This window comes from Halichoerus grypus, chromosome 1 (genome assembly GCF_964656455.1).
Source record: "Halichoerus grypus chromosome 1, mHalGry1.hap1.1, whole genome shotgun sequence".
Taxonomy (NCBI): domain Eukaryota; kingdom Metazoa; phylum Chordata; class Mammalia; order Carnivora; family Phocidae; genus Halichoerus; species Halichoerus grypus.
The window spans coordinates 162996115-163020676 of NC_135712.1; the positions used below are offsets into that span (position 1 = coordinate 162996115).

Sequence of the window (24562 nt, forward strand, 5' to 3'; positions counted from 1 at the left end):
GTCTTATACCCCTCTGAAAATGCTGCAATGAATAACTTATATACACATTTGTACACATTTATGAATATATCTGAAGATTTAAAAAAAAAAAGACAATCCCACCATGCTAACATAATCACTACTAGCATTGGGTTATATTTTGTTCTTGTCTTATGTAAATGTGTCTAGGGTGTGTTTAATGTGGATGTAATCATATGGTGCATAAAATCGCTTATTTTGCTTATTTTATTTAACTGCATGTTGTATTTGTATTATTAAATAACTTACTAAATTAATAAAAATTACTATGAGACAGTCTGCCAGACTCTGCAGATAGAGCAGTACCAAGTGACTGCATATTCCATTTGAGTGGTTGTGCCCCAAATTAATATACTCATTCCCTTGCATTGTGTATTTAGGGTATTTGTAATATCTTGCAGCATTTAAAGAATGCTTGGGTGAACATACTTGTAATTAAAGGTTTTTCAGCATTTGGGTTTATTTCCATAGGAGAGGCGGCAGGGGAAAAGGGGGTTCTATGTTGCCAAAGGGCTCTCCAGAGGAGTTGTGCCAGCCCTCACCTGGGCCAGCTCAGTGGGTCCTGTTAAGATGGGAACTGTGGTATGGCGAAGGGACAGTGAAGAATAATCATGGAGATTGCTGATAAAAACAAAGGCAGTGGGAGTCACCAGTGGCAAAGTACTGCAGTATGCAGGGTGCATGGTTGCCTCTGTTCAGGCAAGGGTATGCGTGCCCTTGCAGAGCCCGGAGCACGCTGGGTTAAACACTACTCTGCCCTGGTTTGTATCAAATTATGGAGGGCTGACTAACGGAGATGGGTCGGTGTGAATAATTCAAGATTCTCAGACACAAAAGGGATTACTGGAGGGATGAAGGAGATGAATAGGCTTAGTTAACGAGAAGACTTTTTTTTTAAGGATAAGATTTCAGAAAAGATACAGAAAAAGTCAGACGCCAGAGGGCATGGGTATAACTGACAATTGTCCTTTCTCCCTTATCTAGAGAGGACACAGGTGGGGGGCGGGGTCCCAAGCCGTCTCCTGTGGAAAGGAAGCACAGTTCCCAGGTAGTGCTGACCTTCTTGGTATGGTTGGGGGGTACCTGCCCCCCAAACCTGCCTGCTTCCCACAGTTCCCAGTCATTTGAGAGTGCTCGTTCTGGGGCTTTAGATGCACCCCTCCACACACACACCTACCCCCACAGCGTGTCAGGGTTCCAGACCTTGGCTTTCTGCAGTCCTTTTTCCCCAACGAGGACTCACACAGTTGCTATAATCAGGGCGTTTTGGCTACCATTTCTGCTTGGCACCATGCTCAGCCTGACAGTTAAGTTGGGTGTGCTTTTTTCCTGGAAAGGCATCCCAGCTTGGGCAACAGCAGTTTTCTGGGACCGAGAGACACAGAACTACACGTCCCCATGTTGAAAACGCCAAGTTGTCCTCAAACCAACTAGCGGTGTTCCCAGCCAGGCCCCCTCCCCCCACCATTTCCCTACAAGGACTGTGAGGGGAGCTTTTCCATCAACCTCAGACCACAGGACCACAGCCATCCCTTGCCCCGTCAGTCAGTGCTCATGACCAGCTGCTGCCTGGGGGCTGGAAATAGCACCTCTAGGAGTGGACTCCTCTCTGATCACCAGAGCAGGTACGCAGGTCACAGAGGCCAGCCCTCAGCAAGCCCACCTGGCTGTGAGGCTTGTGAAGACTGTGTTCCCCGCCCCCCAACCCCCCGATGGCTCTTACTGGCAGGGCCCCAGGGCCCACCTCTAGCCTTGCACACTTGTCGGGACCGCAGCATCTCTCTGCTCCTCTCTCCATCCCTCAAGTGGAATTCTGTCTTATCCTCTTACATGTCCTGAGCGGTCCGACTTCTGTGCCTTTGCCCGTGTGGTGCTTTCTGCCCAGCTGCTCCCTCACTCTCTGCAGGTTCATATCCTTCCCATGGGCACAGGTTGGCCCCTTTTAATACCACTTTCTCCTTGAAGCCTCTGTTATATCTTTCGGCAATTAATGGTATCTCTGATGTCATCTGAAATTTCCCCAGTTTATCTCTGCGGCTCCTGGGACTTCTGCCTTCCCTGTTTCTTAGCTGTGTGCATGTTACTGTGTTGTCCTTCCTCACAAGACCACAAATTCCAAGGGAGCAAGCACCACTCAGCCCCTCTCCTTCAGTGTCTAACAGGAGTCTTACATGTTCAGTACTGCGTGTGGATCTGAAGATGGGCGGGTGGTGGGTGGGCAGATGGATGGGTAGGTGGTTGGACAGGAGGGTGGGTGTCAAACACTGGTCCCATTGTCTGTGGTGTCATCTTGCCCAAGACAGACTGCCTCAGTGACACCGTGTGTGCTGTGCTTCCTCCCTATGATCTTCCTCCCCACTGTTAAAATAGAAAACAGAATTATATTTTTAAGAGTTTGTTACATTTCTCAAATGAAGTCTTATGTTTCTTGTTCTTAATTTGAAAATCCTGAGAGTTGAATACTTGATATTTCTTCAAGAAAAAAAGAATCTAAATTGAGTTCCTTTTCCTCGTGTTTGACATTTTGCTTGATTTATTTTTTTCCTTTTTAGACTCTGGCTCTCCATGAAAGGAAGGGTCCTCATCCTGAACTTAGCACAGTACCTTGCACACAGCAGGGTCTCTGTAAATACTGAACTGAATTGCACTATGCTCAACAGCCTAGGAACCCTTGGGGTCTCTGCAGCTTGGAGATTGTTCTCTACATGTGCTAAAAGTGAGTTTTTAGCTTGGGTGGAGAGTGGGGCTGATGTGCTGTGCCAGATGCCCTCCCTGCTGTGGTCTTTTCCTTGTAGCCTTGAAATGTGGGCTCCCCCTTCCCTCTGTAGACGGTCTCTTGGGGGCCGACACTGAGTCAGACCCGGTTGCGGATAATCCTCTGCCCCAGGGCACTGTAGTAAGTTGTAGTAAGTTGCAATGCAGAGCGCCATCTGGATGCCACGCAGCTCACCCTGCCTTGATGGGAGATGTGGGGAGTCCTCCTGCCCCACTCCCCATCCCACTCCCACTGTTGAAGAAGTCACAGCCAGCCACTCCCCACCAGGGAGCAGTTTCCTTGGACAAAGCACCAGTCTCGTGGCTGGAAGGAACTTAGAACTCTTGGGATCTATACCTGTGCATGCCCAGAGAGCTTTTCTAATTTCCTTCAAAAACAAACAAATTTTTTTAATTTAAGTATAGTTGACACACAATATTACATTAGTTTCAAGTGTACCACATAATGTTTCTATATATTAAGCTATGTTCACCACATATGTAGCTATCATCTGTTACTATACAAGTTAACACAGTATTGTCCACTATATTCTCTATACTGTGCCTTTTATTGCTGTGACTTATTCATTCCATAACTGAAAGCCCATACCTCCCATTCCCCTTCACCTAGGTTGCCCATCCCCTGTCCCCTTCCTTCTGGTGACCATCAGTTGTTCTCTGTATTAATAGGTCTAATTCTGCTTTTTGTTTGTTTATTCATTTGTTTTATTTTTTATACCTCACATGTGAGTGAAATCATATGGTATTTATATTTCTCAGTCTGACTTATTTTACTTAGTGTAATACCCTCTAGGTCCACCCATGTCCCCACAAATGGCAAGAGGTCATTCTTTTTTATGGCTGTGTAGTACTCTATTGTGTACATATACACCGTATATGCTTTATCTACTCATCTGTTGTTAGACACTCAGGTTGCTTCCATATCTTGACTAAATTGGTATGGCCACTGGGGAAGACAGCATGGAGATTCCTCAAAAAAGTAAAAATAAATATACCGTGTGGTTCAGTAATTCCACTACTGGGTATTTACCCAAAGAAAATGAAAACACTAATAAGAAGTTTTCTAATTTCCTTTGATCCTCACAGCAACTCTGAGGGTTGGAGGGAAGGAATTCTCACCTAATAGATGGAGAAACTGAGGCTCAGAAAAGAGAAGTAGCTTGCCCAGAGTTGTACAGCTAGGGCAGCTGGGATTTAAACTCCAATCTCTTGACTCTTTTAGCTACAGTATTTCTCAAATCTTAATATGCCTTAAAAAAAATATTAAAAATACAGGTTTCCAGGCTCTTCACCTAGAGATTCTGATCCATAGGGTCTTGGATGTGGCCCAGAAATTTGCATTTGTAACAAACTCCCCCAGGTACCCCCAGTTCATCCTTAGAGGAACACTCCCCTAACCATTCTGAAGGCAGGTGTGGCTTCTTAACTAGCTGTGTGGGGAAATCACCTCCTCCTGGATCAGGTCCATTTGGGTGGGGGCGGGGGGCACCTTGGGACCTTGTAGACATTCCTGTATTTGTGTAGAGGAAAAGATGTGGAAAGTGTCCCTTTAGGGACAGCCAGCTTGGACAGGTAATATAAAGCATCTTGCTTTTCAGTCACACAGATTTGGTTTAAAACCCTGGCTACAGGGACCCCTGAGTGGCTCAGTTGGTTAAGTGTGTGCCTTTGGCTCAGATCATGATCCCAGGGTCCTGGGATCGAGTCCCGCATCGGGCTCCTTGTTCAGCGGCAAGTCTGCTTCTCCCTCTGCCTGCCGCTCCCCTTGCTTGTTCCCCCCCACACACACACAAATAAATAAAATCTTAAAAAAAAAAAAAAAAAACTCTGGATATATAGTTAAACAGCTATGTGGTTTAGGCTTAGTTGTGTCATATCTCTATGCCTCAGTTTTCTCATGCTATCTCATAGACTTCTTGGGAGAACTAAATTAGGCAATGCCTATAAAGAGTTGGCATCATGTCATGCTTGAATAAAAAAGAAACCCCAGTTTCTCCTAAATAGGCCACACACATACCTGTCTTCATGGTTTTGTTCATGCTGTTTGTCTTTCCTGGAAAGTCTTTCCCTTATCTTTCCTTTTAACTAAATACTGCTGGTGTGGTCAGTTGCAATAGCCTGTGACTGATGTCCCATTATCGTCTAAGGGGCTCAGGGAAGTCCCTACCCTGGGTTTCAGACAGGTGTCTTCCTCATCTCAGGTTCTAACTTCTGTGCCTCCTGGAATATGAGAGTGAGAGTTTTCAGAAATTCTGCCTTAGCTCGCTCAGAAAATACCTAGAGCTTCTAGATTTTGTTTGTTTGGTTGGCTGGTTGTTCTTGGTTTTTCCCTTTTCTGTAACTCATGTCAACAAAATCCTCCTGGTGCCACCCCACCCCAGGTGATTTCCTTTGTAGGGGTTCTGAAGGCAGGTGGGGGCTTCTTTGTTCTATCATATGGATTGAGGTGAACTGCAGGAAAGTTTTCACCCAGCTGCACTCTGAAGTCATCCTCAACTTGCTGGCCTTATCAACTCATAACTTATTTTACTCTGGGAAGTTTGACTTAAAACTAACGAGGGTAGTCAATTTAGGTTGGGAAGGGACTTTTGAGATAGGGACACCCTGCCCCTCACTGGACCTTTCTGTTCTCAACAAGCCAGAGCTTGAGTACCTCTAGGGATGGGGTTCTCATCTCCCCATGCAAAGCTATGACATTGTTGTAGTTTTATCTGTTAGTTTTTCTTCCTGCTCTGGGAGGTTTGGGAAGTTTCTCTGAACCAGAAAGTCTGAGGGCAGGTGATGCAGGTAGGGTTAATATAGCTGGATGTGAGAGAGTTTATCAAGACAGGGACCCAGACCTAGACCAGTGTTACAAGGTGGTTTTGTATCAGAAACAGCATAGTCTGGGTGGGCTCTGGAGCTGTGAGCACCCTAGCATGCCTTGTCTTGTAGAGTTCACAGTTTGAGAACTGCCTTCATACACTTTATGTTCAGATCCTGTAGAACTGAGCAAAGTTCCCTGTCCCCTCTGATTAGTGGCAGAATGAACCTCAGAGTGTGGAGAGGGGCTAAGACTGGAGTTGGGGGCCAGGTGGCCCAGTGGGTAGAGGGGAAGGCTGAAGGAAAGAGGAGCTGGGCTGCTTGGAGGCCCTATTTGGGGCTGGGTGAGAGCTCAACCCAGTCAGCCTTGTGGTTTATTTCTGTAAAGATGACTTGCTCTTATGAAATGATTACCCAGTTGATGATCCTTCCTTACAACTTGCTTCCCATAAGACTTTTCTCCTGAATCACTAACTGTGAACAAACTCATTTAATTTGAACCTGGGTGCACAGTTTGATGTTCATGTGGAGGAAATTGTTCCGACTGGTTTAGGGGCTCAGGGGCTCCTCCCAGGGGGCAGGGGTGGGGGAGCTGGAGGATGGGATTTGTGAGGATGGGGTTGAGGAGGAGGGTGCCACGCTGTCCTCAAGGGTTCTATTTTCCAGTTCATTGCCTCTTTTCCAGCACTTTCTTTCAGAAATGGAATTGGAAATGTTTGCAGAATGGCCTGCACGATGTGCAGTTTTCCAACCTTCCGTTGTTGTAGTCTCTGTCCTGGGCGTGTGGAAAGAAGGCTGTGCCAGCTGGCGTTGCAGTCCAGACCTCAGAATCCATATTTCAAAGCAGTTACTGGCCAAAAAAAAAGCAGGCTTTGCTGCACAGCTCCTAAATACTTCCAGATACCCAGCCACAGGCCCCAAAAAGTGCTCACACGGCACCCGGGTCCTGACATGCCCCCACGACGGGTCTGGAGTCAGGAACCACCACTCGGCATCCTCTGAGGCCCACGTGGAGCAAAGAGGTGTTGTCCTGCAAAGGGGAGAGTTCTAGGCATGGGGCCGGACACCCAGGTTCTGGCCCTCCATTTCTACCCTCCTAATGCGGGACCCTGGGCAGGCCGCTTCACTTCCCAGGCCTCATTTTCTTCTCTTTTTTTGAGGTGCTGGTGCCTGCCTTTACAGGTTCGTGGAGAGAATCACCTGAGATGGAAAATGCAGGGTGTAGACTGTAGAGTCTGGTGCAGATTCTAGCACGGGGGTAAGGAAATCCTGTACAGCCCACTCGTAGAGCCTAGGGTATTATATTGACTCCAGCACCTCACAGCCTGTTTTGTCATCCATGACATGGGCTGCTAACACGCCACTTACGGGCCTGGCTCAAGGAGTAAATGAGAGATTGCAGGCAGGTGCTTGCCCGGGAGCCAGTACACAGGAGGCTCTAGGTGTAGCCGCAATATCAACACTATGCCAAGAAAGACTTTCAGAGTTTATTGCTGAAGACTAGGTTTTTGATGATTTGTTTGGGAATGCCAGTTCCAACCTTAAACACCTAACACGTCAATTTGCTTTCCTGCCTCTTGTCTTGTTTGATCCCCCAACAACCCATGAGGTAGGCAGAGCAGGGATTTTGATCACCGTTTAATAGCTGAGGATACTGAGGCACAGAGGAGGGAAGTGGACTGGCAGAACAAAAGTCCTCTGACTCCCCAGACAACCCTTCTAGCCCTGGACTGTTTTGAGGTTGGAAATCCGACCCCCGCATGCATCCCTGGTGGCCTGTGGCCTGGAGACCTGGGTCTGTCCTGGATGGAATTTTCAAGGGACGTTTAAAAAACTGCAATGATAACATAGAGCTGTGTTCCAGGCACTGCCCTAGGTGCTTTCTACGTATGTCAACTCACTAAATCCTCACACACACACAAAAAAAACAGGTTGGTATTATTATTTTCCCCATTTTACACGAGGACAGTGAGGCACAGAAAACTTGCCCAAGGTCGCATAGCTGGTGAGTGGCAGAGAACCGGGTTTTGGAAACCCAGGTGGGGCTGGCTCCAGAGTCTGCTCCTAACCAGCATTTTCACTTCCAGGACTCAACCTGTGGCAGGCAGTGTAGACGGTGTTGGGGTATAGAGATGAGTGAGGCGTGACCCTGCATTTTGCTACAGACTTGCTGTGCAGCCTGGGCCAAACTTCTCCCCCTGCCCAAACCTCACTTTGCCCACCTTTGTCATGGGAGCATTGGATTGGCCGGCTCTAGCAAAGGGTGGCATTTCTCTGGGGTGTGGAGTGGCCCAGCCATTGTGTGGCAGGCCAGCCGGGTGTGGCCCCAGCACTGCCAGGCCCTCCCAGGGGAGGAAGTGTCGGTATTTACAGGAAATGCAGGACAAGGCCTGGGAGGTGGGTGGAGGAGGGGCAGCCAGCCTCTGGGAGCCCAGAAGATGTGTCTGGGCGCTGGTGGGAGGACTGAGGGCGGGTGCCCCTCTTCCCACCCCAAGGACGAGACTTTTTGTTGTTGTTGAAGGGAAAGGTCCCACTTCCCAGGCAGCCCTGCCCCTCCCTGGCCTCTTCCCTCCAAGACTGCCACACCCTGCCTGCCTCCAAAACGCCAGGCCAGCTGACCCCCTCCTCCTGGGGGAGGCTCCTGGGAGCAGTGGAAAGAGCATTAAGCTGGATACCAGGAGATCTGCCTTTAGTCCTTCCCGCCCTGGACCTCAATTTCCCCCACCTGTTAAATGGGCACCTGCTGCAGCCCTAACATGTATAGCAAGCTCACTGCCTTCGTGTGGCCCGCAGTCCAGCTGTGAGAAGCAAGACGAGTAAAGAACAGGCCAGCCCCCGCTTCGGCCCTATAACCCAGGGAGTGCAGAGTGGCTTCACTTATGCCACAGAAGTGGTCCTTAAGAAGTGTGTGTAAATGGAAATTTTGTTAAAAATACTCCCTGTATTGATTATACTGGGAGTACAGGCTATTATTTTTAAGCCTGAATAAGAATTGGAAAGGGAACTAACATTCATTGAGTCCATGCAGGTGTCAGGCACTGTGTTGCTTTCACATACCTGATTTCACACTTGTAAGAAATAAGGATTATAGTTAGGGATGGGAGACCTGGATTTAATCTTGGAACTGCCACTTGCTGGCTGTGTCTCCCTGAACAAATCTCCCATTACCTTGGAGCCTCCATCTTTCCTCTGTGAAATGAGGATAATCGTATGTTGTGTCCCACAGGCTTGTCTGAACCCAAGCCTCACCATCCACCCCCCTCCCCGGCCCCCACTAGCATTCTCTGGTCTCCCAGCCTCCAGCATGTCTCCCACTGCTGTTCACAAGTGGCCAGGGTGAACTCTCCAGGGAGCAAAACTAGGCAGGTCCTTTCCTGGCTAAAACCTTTCTCTGGCTCCCCGTTACTCCTGGAGCACGCGGTTCAGGTGCCTTAGCCCTGATCTGAGAGGTCTGCTGCCTTGCCAGTCTCTTCGGCCAGCTCTCCTTGCCAAGTAGTGGGTGATCCTGGTTCCCTGCACACAGGACCCAGCATTTCTCCCCGCTGTGCTTTTACATAAGCTGCCCTGGAGTGTTCTCCCCTACCACTACTCTCTTTTCTTTGTCTCCTGCTCAACCTTCAGACTCAGCTCAGTCTCACCCTGGGCTGGAGCCCTCCTGTGACTCCCTCCTCAGCACACACACACAGGTTTAGGAGTCCTTTGTCTGAGCTTCTTCCTCACAGCACACACCACCTCGTCTCCTGTTGATCTGTCTGCTTTCCCACTATGCTGCGAGTGCCCGAGGAGCAGATAAGAAGGCCCTCGTTCACCTCTGTGTCCCCGGTGCCAGGCATGGGGTAGACCTTCAAGGAATGTGGGCTGTGTCAGGTGAGGCAGTGTGGGCACTGGGTGTCCCGTCCACCGTGCACTGCTGTGCCTGTGCTGGGCAGGGCAGCTCTGATTCTGGAGTGCTCCAAGTCCACACCTGTTCGGGCATGCCGGGAGGAGCCTGGCTGGAGGTGCTCTCCCCCATCCCCATGAGCCAATGAAAGCCAGCAGGTGTTAATTGAGCACCTGTTCTATGCAGAGTTCAGTGCTCTTGGCTGGCAGGAAGGAGCTCACAGTTTGGGGAGGGAGAGAAAACATGTGAAAAGCTAAGGCCATATAGCCAGAAGAGGGGTGTCTGTGGGTACAGCGGCATGTCGAGGGGAGCTGAGCCTCTTCTGTAAGCAGGTGTGGCCAGGCAGGGGCAGGCTGTGAAGCTTATGCAATCTGTGGAGTCTCTTTAAGAAAAAGAATGTACAACGAAGAATATTAAATAATCTACAGAGCCTTGAAAGGGACCCATGCGGGTGTGGGGCCTGAAGCTTAAGCCTCATTAGTTTCCCAGTAGACCTGTCTCAGTGGTCAGGGAAGGCTTCCTGGAGTAGGAGGTTAGGTTGGACCTGGGTCTAGAGAGGAGAACCCATCAGCCACGGACCTAGGCCTGACCAGTATGAGGGAATCAGGTCAGCAGACATTTCCCAGGCATTGTTCTTGGAAGGCAGTCCCTGCCCTAGAGAAGCAAGATGGATTTATAGGATCTTAAAGGCTTTTGGCAAAAGGTGGCATTTCTCTGAAAATGCTTCTTCCCTGTTTGGGGCAAAAGAGAAAGATACAGTTCAGCAAGGCCACAAGATGAGTCATGCGATGAGTGTGTGTGTGTGTGTGTGGTTGTGCATCTGGTCGGTCCAGTGGTGTTTCCCTTGCCTATATCACCTTCCCTGCTGGGTCCGAGCCTTAGTGTGTTTGTTTCTGTCTGGCTTTGTGTGATTGATTCCCTCTGTGTCCCCCATGCAGATGTCCCACTCTGGCCACCCGTGACTCGTGTGTTTATGTGGGTCAGAAAAGCCCTTGCCCTCCACCCTCCTTGTGTTGTTGCACCGTGGACACTGTGTGTCCTGGCACTTCTCGTACATTCTCGTACCTGTCTCCCCAGCACAGAGAAGGCGACAGTGAACCAGAAGAATGAACGTGGGTCCAGCTGAGGTCCACCTGTGGTTCTGTCTGGGTTGGTGGAAGGGGGAATAGCAGAGTGGACCTTGGGGAAGTCACTTACCCTCACAGAGCCTCAGTTTCTCCAAATGAGAAGTGAGGAGGATAACGACACTCGCCTCGTTAAGTGGTTGAGAGGATCGGTGGGGTACTGCCTGAGGCACGTCCAGCACACCGCTCAGTGACCCTTCGCTGCTGCTTCTGCAGTGTGGAAGCAGGAGAGATGAGTCTTTGGAAGGGCAGGCTCTGAACCAGGTCCCAGCTTCGCACCCGTCCCGTGTGTGCTTGCCTCCCCAGCTGTGCAGTGGGCATGGTAATAACCCACAGGATACAGTGGTTGGGAAGAATTGGTGAAGTACTTGGCACATAGGAAGCAGCACCCAAGTCACTGGCCCTACGTCTGCTACTACTGCGGCTGCCCCAGTTATTATTGGCTAGCCGCGTCCTCGTGGAAGGGAAGGGGGGGAGAAGGGGATTGTTTTTCAGACCACCATCCAAAGAAGCCACAGAGGACCCCCCTCCTAGCTCCTGGCAGCTTCAGACGTGGTGTGTGGTTATAGAATCACAGTGTTCTTCCTGAACCTCCCGCCACCACAGCCCCTCCAGCTTCCTGAGGTGGCCGCGCTGGCTCCCCTCCCTCTGCCCCTCCTGTGTTCTCACTTACTCCGAATCCCAGAGCAGAGGTGATAGGAGAACGATGTGTCCCAGTCTCCTCCTGCTCTGGGCTGGGTGCTTCGGACCGGCAGTGGTGGAGCCCATCTTCCAGGTGAGGAAACTGAGGCAATCCCAGCCACCAGTCTTTCAGCATCCACTGAACCTATGGCTGAACAAGAGCCACCCCACAGGGTGCTTCTTCCAACCCCTACCCCACGGCCATTCTCAAGGTAATATAAAATGAGGGCCTAGTTAGTAAGAAAGCCCGTTTATCCATTAAGACTTGGCTGGCCACAGCATTCTCAGTGGTGGCAGCCCCTGCTGGTACCATTTCTTCCAAAGGTGTTGAGCACCTGCTGAATAGGGAGGGATGCGGAGGCCGTCACTGACAGGCTAGTGGGGAGTCAGATACATTAGCTGGGGTAGGATGAGTCGTTCAGCACATGTTTGTTGTGCACCCACTGTGTGCCATCATGGAAGATGCAGAGTGCACAGCAAGCTGAGGATCCCCCTCCCTGAAAGAACTGTGGCTGATGGGGAAGCCAATATGGGAACATAAATAACTGTAGTCACAAAATGTAAACTGTGATGGGAGCCCCTTCCAGCAGGAGAGGTGCAGAAGGCTTCCTGAAAGAGCTGGTGTATGTGTAGACTTCGGGGGGGGGGGGGGTAGCAAGTAGAGGAGGGGGTGGGCAGGAATTCTGGAACAGCCTTGGAGGAGGCACAGTGGTGGGAACGTACAGAGGTGTGCATGGGCCAGTGAGTCGGTGGTTTGGCTGCATGTAATGGCTGAGGAAGGCAGACATGTGCAGGATTCACTAGGACAGAGTTCCTCAGCTTCGGGGAGGACCCCTTGGATGTAAAGTCACAGAACGTCGTGGTGGGAAGGGCCTTTAGAGGTCCTCTAACTCCCTTTTTTACAGATGAGGAAGCTGAGGTCCAGAGAGAGGAAAGGGCCCACCTAGTGTCACACAGCAAGCTGGTCGCAGAGGTAGGTCTAGAACCTGGGTCTGTGTGACCTTGAGGAACTCTGCCTGGTTAATTCAGCCCTGGCCTTTAGCTCATGTGATTGTAGCAGATAAAACTGCCAGGCACTGTGCTGAGCAGTTCACCCACCTCATTCACAGACATCATCTCCTAGACCCTGGGAAGGTAGGTACTGTTACCATCTCCCTTTTACAAAGGAGGAAGCTGGGCAGGTTAAGTGACTGGCCTAGGGTCATTGGGCTGACAAGTGGCAGAACCACGTCCTGCCCTCAGGAGGTGAAATGTGTCCTTTAACATTATCCTTTGCTGGGGCCCCAGAGATGGTTGTAATGCTAGGGGGTCAGTGGCAGAGCCAGGCCCTTGGCCAGCAATGTGGCTACTGCTAAGGGCCAGAAATGCAGGACTCTTCCTCTGCTGTCTTCATCCCCTCAAGTTACAGAAGGGTGGTAACTGCTTCCCAAAGCTGGAACCTGAGAGATGATCACTCTGGTGAGTTTGGGGCTCTGACTGATGATTTTTCTCTAGTATGTTACCTCTTTGTATTAGTCTATCATTTTATGAAGCTTCTGCAGATCTTCCAAAAGTATTAAATTTTTCCCCCTGGACCTGTGAATTTTCATGGATTATCTGAAAAGAAAGCCTTCATAGTTAACAGTTATGTTTCCCTGTGGCTAGATAAGAAAGATGTTTGTTTGGAGCAAGAGGAGGCTGAACTGGAATCAAGGAGAACAAAATTCCTTTAAAATCCCTATAAAACCACTTCAAACCCACTGGGAAGGCTAAAATTAAAAAGATAGACAATAACAAGTATTGATGAGGATGTTGAGAAATTGAAACCCTCAACATTGCCAGTGAGAATGTCAAATGGTACGGCCAAAAAACAGTCTGGCAGTTCCTCAAAATCTTAAACATAGAGTTACCATATGACCTAGCAGTTCTACTCCTATATATAGATGCAAGAGAAATGAAAACATATGTCCACATAAAAAAAACTTTCGCATGAATGTTCATAGAAGCAGTCTTCATAATAGCCAAAAAGTGGAAGCAATCAAAATGTCTATCCATAGGTGAATGGAAAAACAAAACATGGTACAGACTTAGAGTGCAGTATTATTTGGCCATGAAATGGATACACGCTATACCATTGATGAACCTTGAAAACATTATGCAAAGTTAAAGCAGCTACACACAAAAGGATTGTAGGATTCCATTTATATGAAATGTCCAGAATAAGACAAATCTATTAGAGACAGACAGTAAATTAGTGGTTGCCTGGAATTGGGGGCCAGTCCTACTGATTGATTACTGAATGGTATGGAGTTTCTTTTGGGGTTGATGAAAATGTTCTAAAATTAAGTAGTGATGATGGTTGCACAATTCTGTGGATACACTAAAAAGCTCTGAATTGTACACTTTAAAAGGGCAAAATTTTATGATATGTGAATTATATCTCAGTAAAACTATTGTAACAAGAAAACAAATTCTTCCAAACCATTGATGCTGTATTTCAAGAAGAGGGGTGGGGATGTCAGGACGGAGAGCATGGATGGACTTCTGTTTTTACTTAGTGAAAGATGGAAATTGAATTTTTAAAAAAGCCTCTCCTTCAATCATGTTTCTGGGAACCATTACAAGCGCTATCCCTTGGCTGACCCTGGGTGCAGGATGCATTCCCTCCAAGAGGGAACAAAGCAGAGATTCACTCCAGTGGTGCGGAGACAGACAGGCAGCTGCTTTTAGGCTGTGGGATGCATGCCATCTGGTCTCAGCACATGGCTTCACATGCCTGGGGGTCTAGTTCTCCACCTGCATTTTACAGGTGTGGAAACTGAGGCCCACCTTGACAGTCATGTAGCCCAGATCATGCATTGGGTTAGTGGTGAATCCAGGACTCCTGGGTCTCTGACCCCCATCTTAAGCAGTTTCCACTGTATCAGATGGAAGGTTCCCAGTTACAGTGCAGATGATATCTCTATCTGTCAAAGTCTCAACGTCCCTTTGAGGCAGGGGGACATGGGAGGGGTCAATTCTGAGTGACAAGGAAGTCTCAGAGCAGAAGGTGTCACCTGGGGAAGGTCTGGAGGGATCAAGTGAACTGTGAAGGTGCCTGGAGGTGAGGGGGTGTGGGGAGTAGGCAGGGGGCAGGCTTGAATGTCTGAGGGTTTGGAAATCCCTGGTTGTGCAGCCAGCCCTTCCCTCCGTCCACTTCCAAGGTCTTCCAGCTGCTCTGCTAATTAGGGTAGTCATCTTGTCTCCTCCATCTCCAACTTTCCAGCTCCCACCGAGCAGCCCTGAAGCCCCCTGCCCCTCCTCGCTGAGCTGGCAAACTTCAGAATGGTTCCAGCCTATGTCAGAGGAGCCAAAGGATGTTACATCTGCAATCTGGCCTCCTTCATACATATCATTGTACCAGCAAGGATGGAGTCTGGGGCCAGAGTGCCCACCGACAGTTTCTCAGTGAGGCAAGCGTTCCTTTTTTATGAGTTATTAAGCCATTCTGGCTGTGCTTAGGGTTATGGCTCCCAGTGAGTGTCACTAGGATGGGATTTAATGGGCAGAGCTGGACAGCCCTGGGCTGGGTTACAAACTGTTTGTCCCCCCACGTGGATGCACATGTCCTTTTACGACTCTAGGCTGCTGGAAAGGACTGTGCTCATTTGGAGGGTCATTTAAGGTAATGAGCTCTGGGCAGCTTTAATTTATGTTGCTTTTAAAACACAGATCGACTCAGAGGGAGGATACAGCTCTGTGGAGACTAGACTGGGGGTTTAGAATTTGGCCCTTTTGTGGGCTGGCCAGAAAGGACCTACTGCATGCCAGGCAGTGGCGGCTTTCCCCTTCGTGTTCTCATTTAATCCCACAATGAACCTACATAGTCATCCCCACTTTACAGATGGGAAACAGAGAGATTGGGTGACTTGCCCAAAGTCACACAGTGACTCTACTCTGATCTGATGCCAGAGTTCCAGGCCACTTGGTCTCTAAACTTACAGTCCTGACTGCCTAACCCTTTTGCTGATTTTTCCTGGCATGTGTCATCTCCCTTGATTTACAGATTTAAAAACAAACACACAACTGAAGGCATGGAAAGGTTAAGTAACTTGCTTGAAGTGATAGAGCTGGGATTCAAACCAATCAGCCTGACTTCTGAGCCCACCCTCTTGACTAGTACTTCTGCACTGTACTTTCTTTGAGACCAGAGATAGTGCTTTAGTCATCTTTAATTTCTCCATGTGTTAGCTCCTTGAAGTACATGCTAATTCCTATTTGTTGAATAAGTGAGAGACGGATGATTGGATGGAGATAGAAGGATGGCCAGATGGGCGGGTGAACAAATGGATGCACGGATGGATGGCTAAGTGGATGGGTGGTTGGATAGATGAATCAATGGGTGGAGGGATGGATGCATGAATGGGTAAGTACATGAAAGAATATATAGATGGGTAGGTGGGTGGGTTTAGAAGGCTTTCTCATATGTAATATATTGTTATGGTCAAATAAGCTATCTGGAGACAGCATTTCAGTTATGATTATAATGGGCATTACCCATAATGTCTATTTGTTCACCAGTACCTGTAGTTTAGAGTCTAAAACACAAAGGATTCTTAATAGGTATTTTTTTTTTGAATGACTGAAAAAACAGACAGGAACCATGCAGCTAAAAATACAGAGTGTCGCAGCCTTTGCAAAGGACCCATCTGAGAGGTTTATGTTGACAGACTGGTGAGATGGATGGGATATGTCACGGTTCCGAGTCTGTTTCCCCAAGGGAAGAAGTGGTTACACAGGACACAAGTTCTACTAGGACCTGTTGGAACATTTGGGTGGAAGTTGTCAAAAACATTTCTCAGAGCTGTTTTCTTCTCTGTATTTGAAGATCAGCCTGGTAGCAAATATGAAGGATCTGTAGGGGCAGCTGTGTTGACCCTTGTGGTGTTAGAATATTTTCTTTGCTTATTAAGTGAATGACTTCTATCCAAAATCAGGTCTGTCACTACAACTTCCATTGAATCTGCAAAGGCATTGGATTATACTTGCTCTTTTATATTGTGAAAGCATATTTTTAGTGACAGTTTATCTACATTGTTGTGGTCACAATCCCTAAATAGGACAGTGAAATAAATGAATCAGAAATATCATCATAACACCCAAACCTTTGTCTCCTGAATTCCATTCTAGATCTTTCTTGAAAACTGAAATCAGAGGAAGTAGAATAAAAGATTATGAGCCACATTTCTGGCCATAGCTGAGGTTGGTTTCGGATGGATGGTCGGTGGGTCAGAGTTAACTGTGTTTATCTCTGTGAGGTCTGTGGGTCTCCAATGGTGAGCAACATAACGTTAGTCAAACTGTTACGGAGTAATAATTATGTGAAGTCACATACTGTGATTTCATGGGTGTTATCACTTGGGGTGAGGTCATAGTGTTAGCATATGTTAAAAATGAGTTGACTTAAAGACAACAGTAGGTAGGGGCGCCTGGGTGGCTCAGTCGTTAAGTGTCTACCTTCGGCTCAGGTCGTGATCCCAGGGTCCTGGGATCGAGCCCCACATCGGGCTCCCTGCTCAGCGGGAAGCCTGCTTCTCCCTCTCGCGCTCCTCCTGCTTGTGTTCCCTCTCTCGCTGTGTCTTTCTCTGTCAAATAAATAAATAAAATCCTCAAAAAAAAAAAAAAAAGACAACGGTAGGTAAATAGTAGAACAGCTAAAAGCTGAACTGGTAATGGAGAGAGCTCCCATTTAGTGAGTTATGTGTTGGGCATGGTTCTAAGTGTCTTACGTTATGTAACTCATTGAATCCTCCCAACAGCTCAGTGAATTAGGCACCCCTGAGGCTTGGTGAAGTTAAACACAGCCAGTACTGAGCTGAGACAGAATTTGAATGCAGGCAATCTGACTCAAGAGTATGAGCTCTAATCTCTGCCCATTACCACCTCTCAAACAGAAAATAAAATAATAACACAGACAATAAAAACAAAGCCCCATTTTGCCTGGTAACCTGAGACCCAGCTCCACACATTGGTGCACTGTGGGAACCTGACTGGGCCTCTGTTTTCATATCTCTAAAATGGGATCAGGCATAGGGAGAGGCATTCTCTGAGGCAATGTGTATTGGTCCAGATTTGCCACGTAACCTTGAGCCAACCCCCACCCCCTTTCTGGGGGTTTGGCTTCCATGACAGTCTCCTCAGTGTCACCCATGGCTCTGTTTTGTGGAATCCAACCCTCTGCTTGGCCTTAGGTAGCGTCCAGTGCTGGCAACCTCAAGGCCCAAGGGCACCCACTTTTTTACATCCCAAGTCGAGCAGAGCCTCGCCCGACAGCCTGAGCTGTTGGGGCTGAATCCCAATAGCACCAGAATATCCCTGAACAATTCAAGCGAGAGGGTGACACAATCAGATTGGGTTTTGAGGAGGTTTCCTCTGGCTGCTGGGTGGGGAACAGATTGGAGGCCAGCCAGGGTGGAATGGGAGAGAACAGGAAAGCAATCGTCACAGACGTCCAGGCAAGAGATGGCTTGGGCCACAGAGCTATGACAGATGCCAGTGGAGTCAGAGAAGACTTAAAGGTAAATTTGGGAGAGGTTTTGTGTTCAAGTAGAAGCTGGCTATGCGAGGAAATGCTGAGATTTCCAGCTTGCTGCCTGGGAAGATGGTGATACCCTTCACCTGTGGGAAGCTTGGCTGGGAATCCTTCCCTCCTGCACAGTGCATTTTAGAGAGGCCTGGCATCTACCTTCTTTTCCTTAATATGGAGGAAGAACTGTCCAAGGACACAGTTAACTGCTCCATCCCTCACCACTACTAGTTATCCTCCACAGAGCATAATGGGCTCCTGCTGGGGCTTAATGTGGTCATTCCTCTTGCAGGGGGAGAAAGCCTCCACTCACTGTCTTAGGACACACACGGTGCAAATTGACTCAGGAGGCTGTAGAGGGAAGGGAGCTGGGGCTCCTCCAGGAGACTGGTCTATGCAGTCACTTTCCTGAAGGAGGCTCTGAGCTCCCTAAAGCAAGTGTGGTGTTCCTCTGACCCCCAGTGGCCCCTGGCAGTGTAGAAAGGGGCAGTGAAGGAGGTGTAGGGTGCTCCTAGGAGGGGAGGTGCTCACAAGCCCTTTTACACCTTGGCGGTGGTATAGGGCTTGCTGCAAATCCACTGTTTGCTCTCATGGTTTGAAAGAAAAGGACAACAAAGTCAATTCTGAAAAAGAAGAAAGAGGTCTGATCGGAAGGGTAGCCAGTTGGATAGTAGAGTGAATTGTGGCTCAGCCCGGGTCAGGACTTAGTTTGTGTATCTGCACACAAGAGCAGAGCTATAGTTGCTGCCGCACACACAGTTTGTCCATGGAAGCCCAGGCAGGAATAGGCCACCTTGTCCCTGACGTGTCTGACCTCATGGCCCCAGTGTGGACCGGGGGAATGCCTGTCCTGCTCTTGACACAGCCCCTTGTTTCTTGGGTTCCAGGTGTCCTGGAGATAGGTATCCCCAGTTCTGGCTCCTGCAGTAGTTGAGAAAGAGCTCCAAGGTGGCCCCTAGTGCCACTGTAGCCTAAGGCTCAGTTTCTCTAGTCCTGATATCCCCTACCCTGGCCATGCTTCTCCCTGCCTGGCCCAGGGCCTGAGGTAAGAACAGTGTCCCTGCCCACATGAGGCCTGGGCTAACATTGGCCCAGCCACTCCAGCAATTGGATGCTCCCTCCTCTCCTCCAGTCTGTCCATCCATCCATCTATCTATCCATCCATCCATCCATCCATCCATCCATCCATCCATTATTCCTGCACCTCGTTGTGGCATTCCCAGAGGGCAGAAATAAGTATTTGATTAGAATTTAATAAGACCAGGGGTACCTGGGTGGCACAGTTGGTTGACTATCTGACTCTTGGTTCAGCTCAGGTCATGATCTCGGGGTCGTGAGATTGAGCCCCGCATCAGGCTCCGCGCTAGGCATGGAGTCTGCTTGAGATTCTCTCTCCCTCTCCCTCTGCTCCTCCTGCTCGTGCTTGCTCTCTCTCTCTCAAATAAATAAACAGAATTTTTTTTAAAAAAGAATTTAATAAGACCAAATGCCTGGATTTTGAGTATGAGAAGAAATTTTGTGAGAAGTTGTCTGGGACCACATTGCCCATGGCAGGAGAGAGCTATTAAAGGTTTCCAAGTAGGAGAGGAACGTGGCCTGATCCCTGTTGTGAAGCAACCACTCTGCTGGGCGGAGAGGGAGACCCGGAGCAGGGAGCAGAGCAAGGAGGTGGTTGTCATGGGGTTAGAGCCTCCTCTGTGGGGATAGTTTTGAAGTCAGAGAAAGGAGGGTTCTTCTACTCCAGGTTGGTTTGTCACATGCTGCTTCTCCTGGAAACTTCCCTGTGCTGTCACAGAGCTCCTTCTCCTCCTGCTCACAGCCTCAGAGCAGTCCTCTCTGACCTGTCCAAACAGTTCCCCCTTATTATTCCCTATGAAAGCACTTCCTTCTTCTCCTTCACGTATCATAATTTATGCTCATATATTCATGGTTCCTTTTTTGAAACGGACCGTGTCAACTTTATTTGCCACTGTGTTACCCTCTGCCTATCTCTATGCCTGGCATAAAGCAGGCAATCAATAAACATTTATTGAATAAGTGTGGTTAATTAATTAATGGCAATGCCTATGTCATAGTCATAGTCCTATACATATGAGTTTGTTATCTCACCTGTGCAAGCGTTGATCCTCACAGCACCAGCCAAGAAAATGAAATAGATATCATTATCCCCCAAGGTGGAAACTGATACCCTGAGTTGTGTCTTGTCTATGATCTAGCTGATGACAAGGCAGGGACCAGGGTCTAGAATGCACATCCTGGAGCGTACTGCATCACTGCAGCCCTCATTCAGGCCCAGAGGACATGGCCACCTTGGGAACGGACTCTGCTGCCTGACCAGGCCAGTCCAGACTGCCGGACCAATCAGATTGAACATCTCTTGCCCTCACAGTAATTATTTGTACCCTCCAGCATCACAGCCTGCCTCGTATCTAACAGAGAGACAGGTCTGTCTTAGCATGTGTAAGGGCACTTAGGCAGCAAAGAGCATGGTACATTCAGGGAACTGCGAGGAGGCCAGGATGGCTGGAGTGGGGAGCGAGGCCAGGATGGCTGCATGTAGGGACGGTTGGGCTTGTGTCTTACTCAGTTCTAGGTCCCCATGGAGGGCAGGCATGGAGCTTTGCACCACGGAGCACTCGTTAATGGCTTGTGGCATTGATAGGGCCCCTAGTGTATTCACTTTGCCTTTGCTGGACAAGGAGCTCTGACCCTCTCTTTCCTCTGCTCTGACCCCAGCGCCTACACAGAACCTTATAAGGTCTGCCCCATCTCGGCGGCAGTCCCCAAAGAGGACCTATCATCGGATGAAGAACAGGGAAGCTCGGAGGAGGAGGAGAGTGCTCCAAGAGACCCCAGCCTCACCCACAAGGTAGGGTGCCCCACCGTGGGCAAGGGGCCAGTGGGTTGTGGGGAGTCAGAGATGTACAGGCCGAGAAAGGACGGTGATGACCAGCGTACCCCCTGTTGGTGAGGAGGGAGCTGTTTCCCAATGGCTGGCCCCAGGTTGGACACAGAGGCCGAGTCACAGCACAGCTGAGGCTGCAGCGGTAAGAAGCATGAGGAGACACGGGGCCCTGCACTGGTGATGCGGGGTGAATGCTCCTGCTGACTTCTGGGTCTCAGGAAGTTTGGGGCTTCCCAGAGCCCTTGGGGATGAAGTGAAATAGAACTGCATGGTTTGGATCAAGACAGACCTGGATTCTAATGACCTCAGGCATCTGGGCCTCAGTTTCCTCATCTGTGAAGTGGGAATCATGAGGACAGTTAAGGGAAGTGTGTGAGTTTCATTAACTGAAGACAGTTTTGGAATGAAAGTTGGTTTCCCATACCCTGCGGTGGTGCTTAGGGGCTGAGAGAAGAGCTGTTGTTTGTCTGGAGGCAGACGGTGAGTTGGGTCCCTGGTGTAGGACCTCTTAGTGGGCACTGGGGCATGGTGATAATTATATATGCTCGCTTAGGGTGCATGGGAGCCTTGCCTCACTTCCACTCGCTGGCTTATTGTAGTCCTTCCACACGCTGCTTCTTGGAGCTTGGGTTTGTCCCGAAACAGAGAAGTGAAGAACTTGCCCACGATCACACGGCTGTTACTCCATGTCATCCAGCAAACACTATGAGGTGCTGGGGGCCAGGAATTTAGACCCCGAGGGACACCCCAGCTGCAGGGAGACAGGCTAGGAAGGTTGAGACCAGCTTGACATTTCCCCCACCCCATCTTCTGGGCCCCACCTGTCTGCAGAGGGAGTAGCTGGGGAGGCCAAGGAGCATCACCTCCTACCTGACTAGCCTCCTTCGGGCACCTCATCTGGTGTCTGTCTCCCACTCTTTGTCATCCTCTCCTTCCAAGGCTGGGGTAGGCGTATCATGTTGATTAAAGACTGCTCCTGCGAAGCGCTCAGCAGGAGTGCCTGGCATTTGCCAAGCTTTGTCTAAATGATCAGGTCTTTCATTTTGTTTTCATACCCTTGATTTCAGTTCATTTATCTCTCTGCTCAGGGTCTTCATAAAGTTGCCCCCCCCCCAGGGCTGTGGGAATGCTGAAAGGGGTTTTCCCACCCGGCTCCTCTTCAGTCCTTCGCCCGTGTGGCTTCTGACCCTTCCTCTCCGTCTCTGGATAGAGTGTATTGTCTTCCTCAATCCATGCCTCTTTCACTCCTTGCAACCAGTTCAAGGTCAATACCACCACCCCTGTGGTGTGGTGGTGGACACAGAAATTAAGTAAATTGCCCAAGGCCACTCTGCTAGTGATTGAAGGGGTTGGACTCAAAACCAGGTCTGGCTGGCTCCAAGCCCTGTGTTTGTTTGTTTGTCTTCCCCCTGTAGCCCTGGAAGATTTCTCTTACCTCTCCACTTCTTCCCCTCTCCCCAAAAAGAACTGTTGCCTCCTTGAGGGCAAGGAAAAGGAGCTTTCAGTTAGTGGTGCCAGTTAGAGATGACTGTGGCTTTTCTGGGCATCCCCTGGAGTTGCGGAGCCTGGGAGCAAAAACATAGTTGCGATTTGGGATTTGGTCCCTACTCTGAAGTTGGGATTTGGTCCCCACTCTGAAGTTGGGAATTGGGTCTGGGTACCAGGCCAGGAAGAGTTGAAGGGCTGACAGAGCAGTGGGGCATACTTTCTGTATCTCAGGGTCCCCCACCTGGTGCTGGTTCCCCACCATAGCACCAGGTTCTCTGTTAAACCTTCCTCTGGGACCACCTGCATCTCCTCCTCCAGCTGTGTAACCACTGGCCAGTCACTTCCCATTATAGGACCTCAACTTCCCCATCTGTAAAATGAGAAGATGAATAGTAACTGGGCTGTGGGAGGGTTGAATGAGGGCACTGATGTAAAAGTGCCAGCACATAGTGGGGGCATAATAACTATCTGTTGTTCCTGTCTGGGAGGCAGAGGGAGAAGGGAGGGTCCTGTTTGCTCAGGACCATTGCAAAGACATGAAGTCCTAGGGCCCTGGACATTGGTGGTCATCTGGTTCAGTTTCCCAGCCTTGTGATCTCCGGGCCGCTGCATGGACACCCCCAGGAGCTTGCAGGAGGTGGGGTAGCATAGGGAATGAGAGGTTCAAACTCAGCTTTGACGCTTGCTAGCTGAGTCACTAGCAAATGGACAATTTCTTAACCACTCTGTTCCTCCGTTTCCCCTTTTGTGAGACTGGGAAAACAATAGTGGTGCCTACTTCACAGTAGTTCTGAGAATAAATAAATATGAGGAGACGAATGCCTGGCATGCAGTAAAACACACAAAGGTCAGAGTGGGTGGGACCGTGGTAGGACAGGGAAGCAACCTGCACAGGGTCCAGTCAAGCTCAGTGATAACGGCAGGGTTGCAGAACTGAGGCAGCTCCTGCCTGGGACAGGGACCCCTTATGTGCCCTGGAACCAGAGCTACAGAGAACCAATCAGTGGCCAGCCAAAGGCAGGGCCCACTAGCATTCTGTCAATCTGAGAGCACAGACGGAGAAGCGTGGATGTAGACTCCTCGTGGCTGGTCAGTTCGCCCTCGGGAGCCCAGCCTTCTCACCTAGCAAATGTACTGAGCATCCCTTCCCTTCTGCCCTCGAGGCTTTCATAATGAACCACAGTGGCAATCACCTTTAAAAATCAAGTTTTCGTTGCATGAGGCATGCTCTACTGGATTCTCCTCATAAAGTATGAAGTCATTACAGGTGAGGGTTAGATGCCCTGGGGTACTCATTCCTAGTTCCTGTGTCCCCAAGGAGGTAGCTGTGGTATGCAGTTTGGTGTGTATCTTCCAGAACCTTTTCCCTGTATTCACCTATGTGTACCATTCTGAATGATACAGTATGAGTGGAAATGATACTGAATGATACAGTATGAGTGGAAAATGGATTAGGTATTCTTTGTGGAGTCGTTGTTTACATATGTTGAATCATATCAAACTGTAAGAAACCTGGCGTAACTTGGTTGCATTCACTCACTGGTATCTTACAGAGATTTTTGCATATTGCTACATAGCGTTCTGATTTTTTTTTAACTGCTGTATGGTATTCCCATTTATGGGTATGCTGTCCTTTGTTTTGCTATCCCCCTGCTGAGGGACCTTTACAGTGTTTCTAATTTTTAGGCTCTACCAACAGTATTACATTGCACTTGTTCACACACCTCCTTATGCACATGCTTCTCTCTAGGGTAGGTCTCACAAGGGGATTGGTGGCTCAGAGAGGCGCATTTTCAGTCTTCGTACCTGCTGCCACAGTGACCCCCAAGAGGCCGTGACGGTGCACCTCCTCCTGGCAGCCCTCAGTGTGGGAGAGTTCGCCAACTGCCGGGCCATGTGCAGCTGTGAAGGGAGATTTCTGGAGGGAGCAATCTTTCCTGGCGCCTTCTTGCTGTAGAAGTTTGGGTGGTCTCGGGGGTGGGGAGAAGGAGCATTCACTCCTCATTCTTTCATCTTCCACCGTCTCTGAAAAGTCTACTTCCCCAGAAGGCAAAGACCTCTCCCGCTCTGTGCCTCCGCCACATAGAGGGGGGAAAAGGAGCCAGATTTCCCATTTCCAGCCACCTCCAAGGAGCAGACCTAGGGAAAGTGTGAATGATAGTGGAATTGCTTCCCCCGGGCCTCAGGAGGCGTGTTTGGGGTGAGCCCCACGCTTCCTAGAGTTTGATGTAAAAACAGATGTGAGGTGGTGAGCTCCAGTCTTCCCGATGTTTTGAGGTGGCTGCATCAGAGAGAGACTTGGAGCAGGACGGGAAGCTGAGCCCAGCTGTCCACCCGCCTGTCTG

At 49.3% G+C, this 24562-nt stretch overlaps 1 protein-coding gene across 6 annotated transcripts in view; it reads left to right on the top strand.

Annotated features, from left to right (window-relative positions):
• Positions 1-24562, top strand: part of FGD5 (FYVE, RhoGEF and PH domain containing 5) — a 120887-nt gene that overhangs the window by 30395 nt on the left and 65930 nt on the right. For all 6 annotated transcript variants that reach the window (XR_004911274.2, XM_036073631.2, XM_036073630.2 and 3 more), the window contains exon 3: positions 20561-20693. Coding sequence is in view for 5 of the 6 variants with exons in the window: in XM_036073631.2 (XP_035929524.1) it covers positions 20561-20693 (133 nt within the window). In the remaining variant the exon portion in view is untranslated. The remainder of the gene's footprint in view (positions 1-20560; positions 20694-24562) is intronic.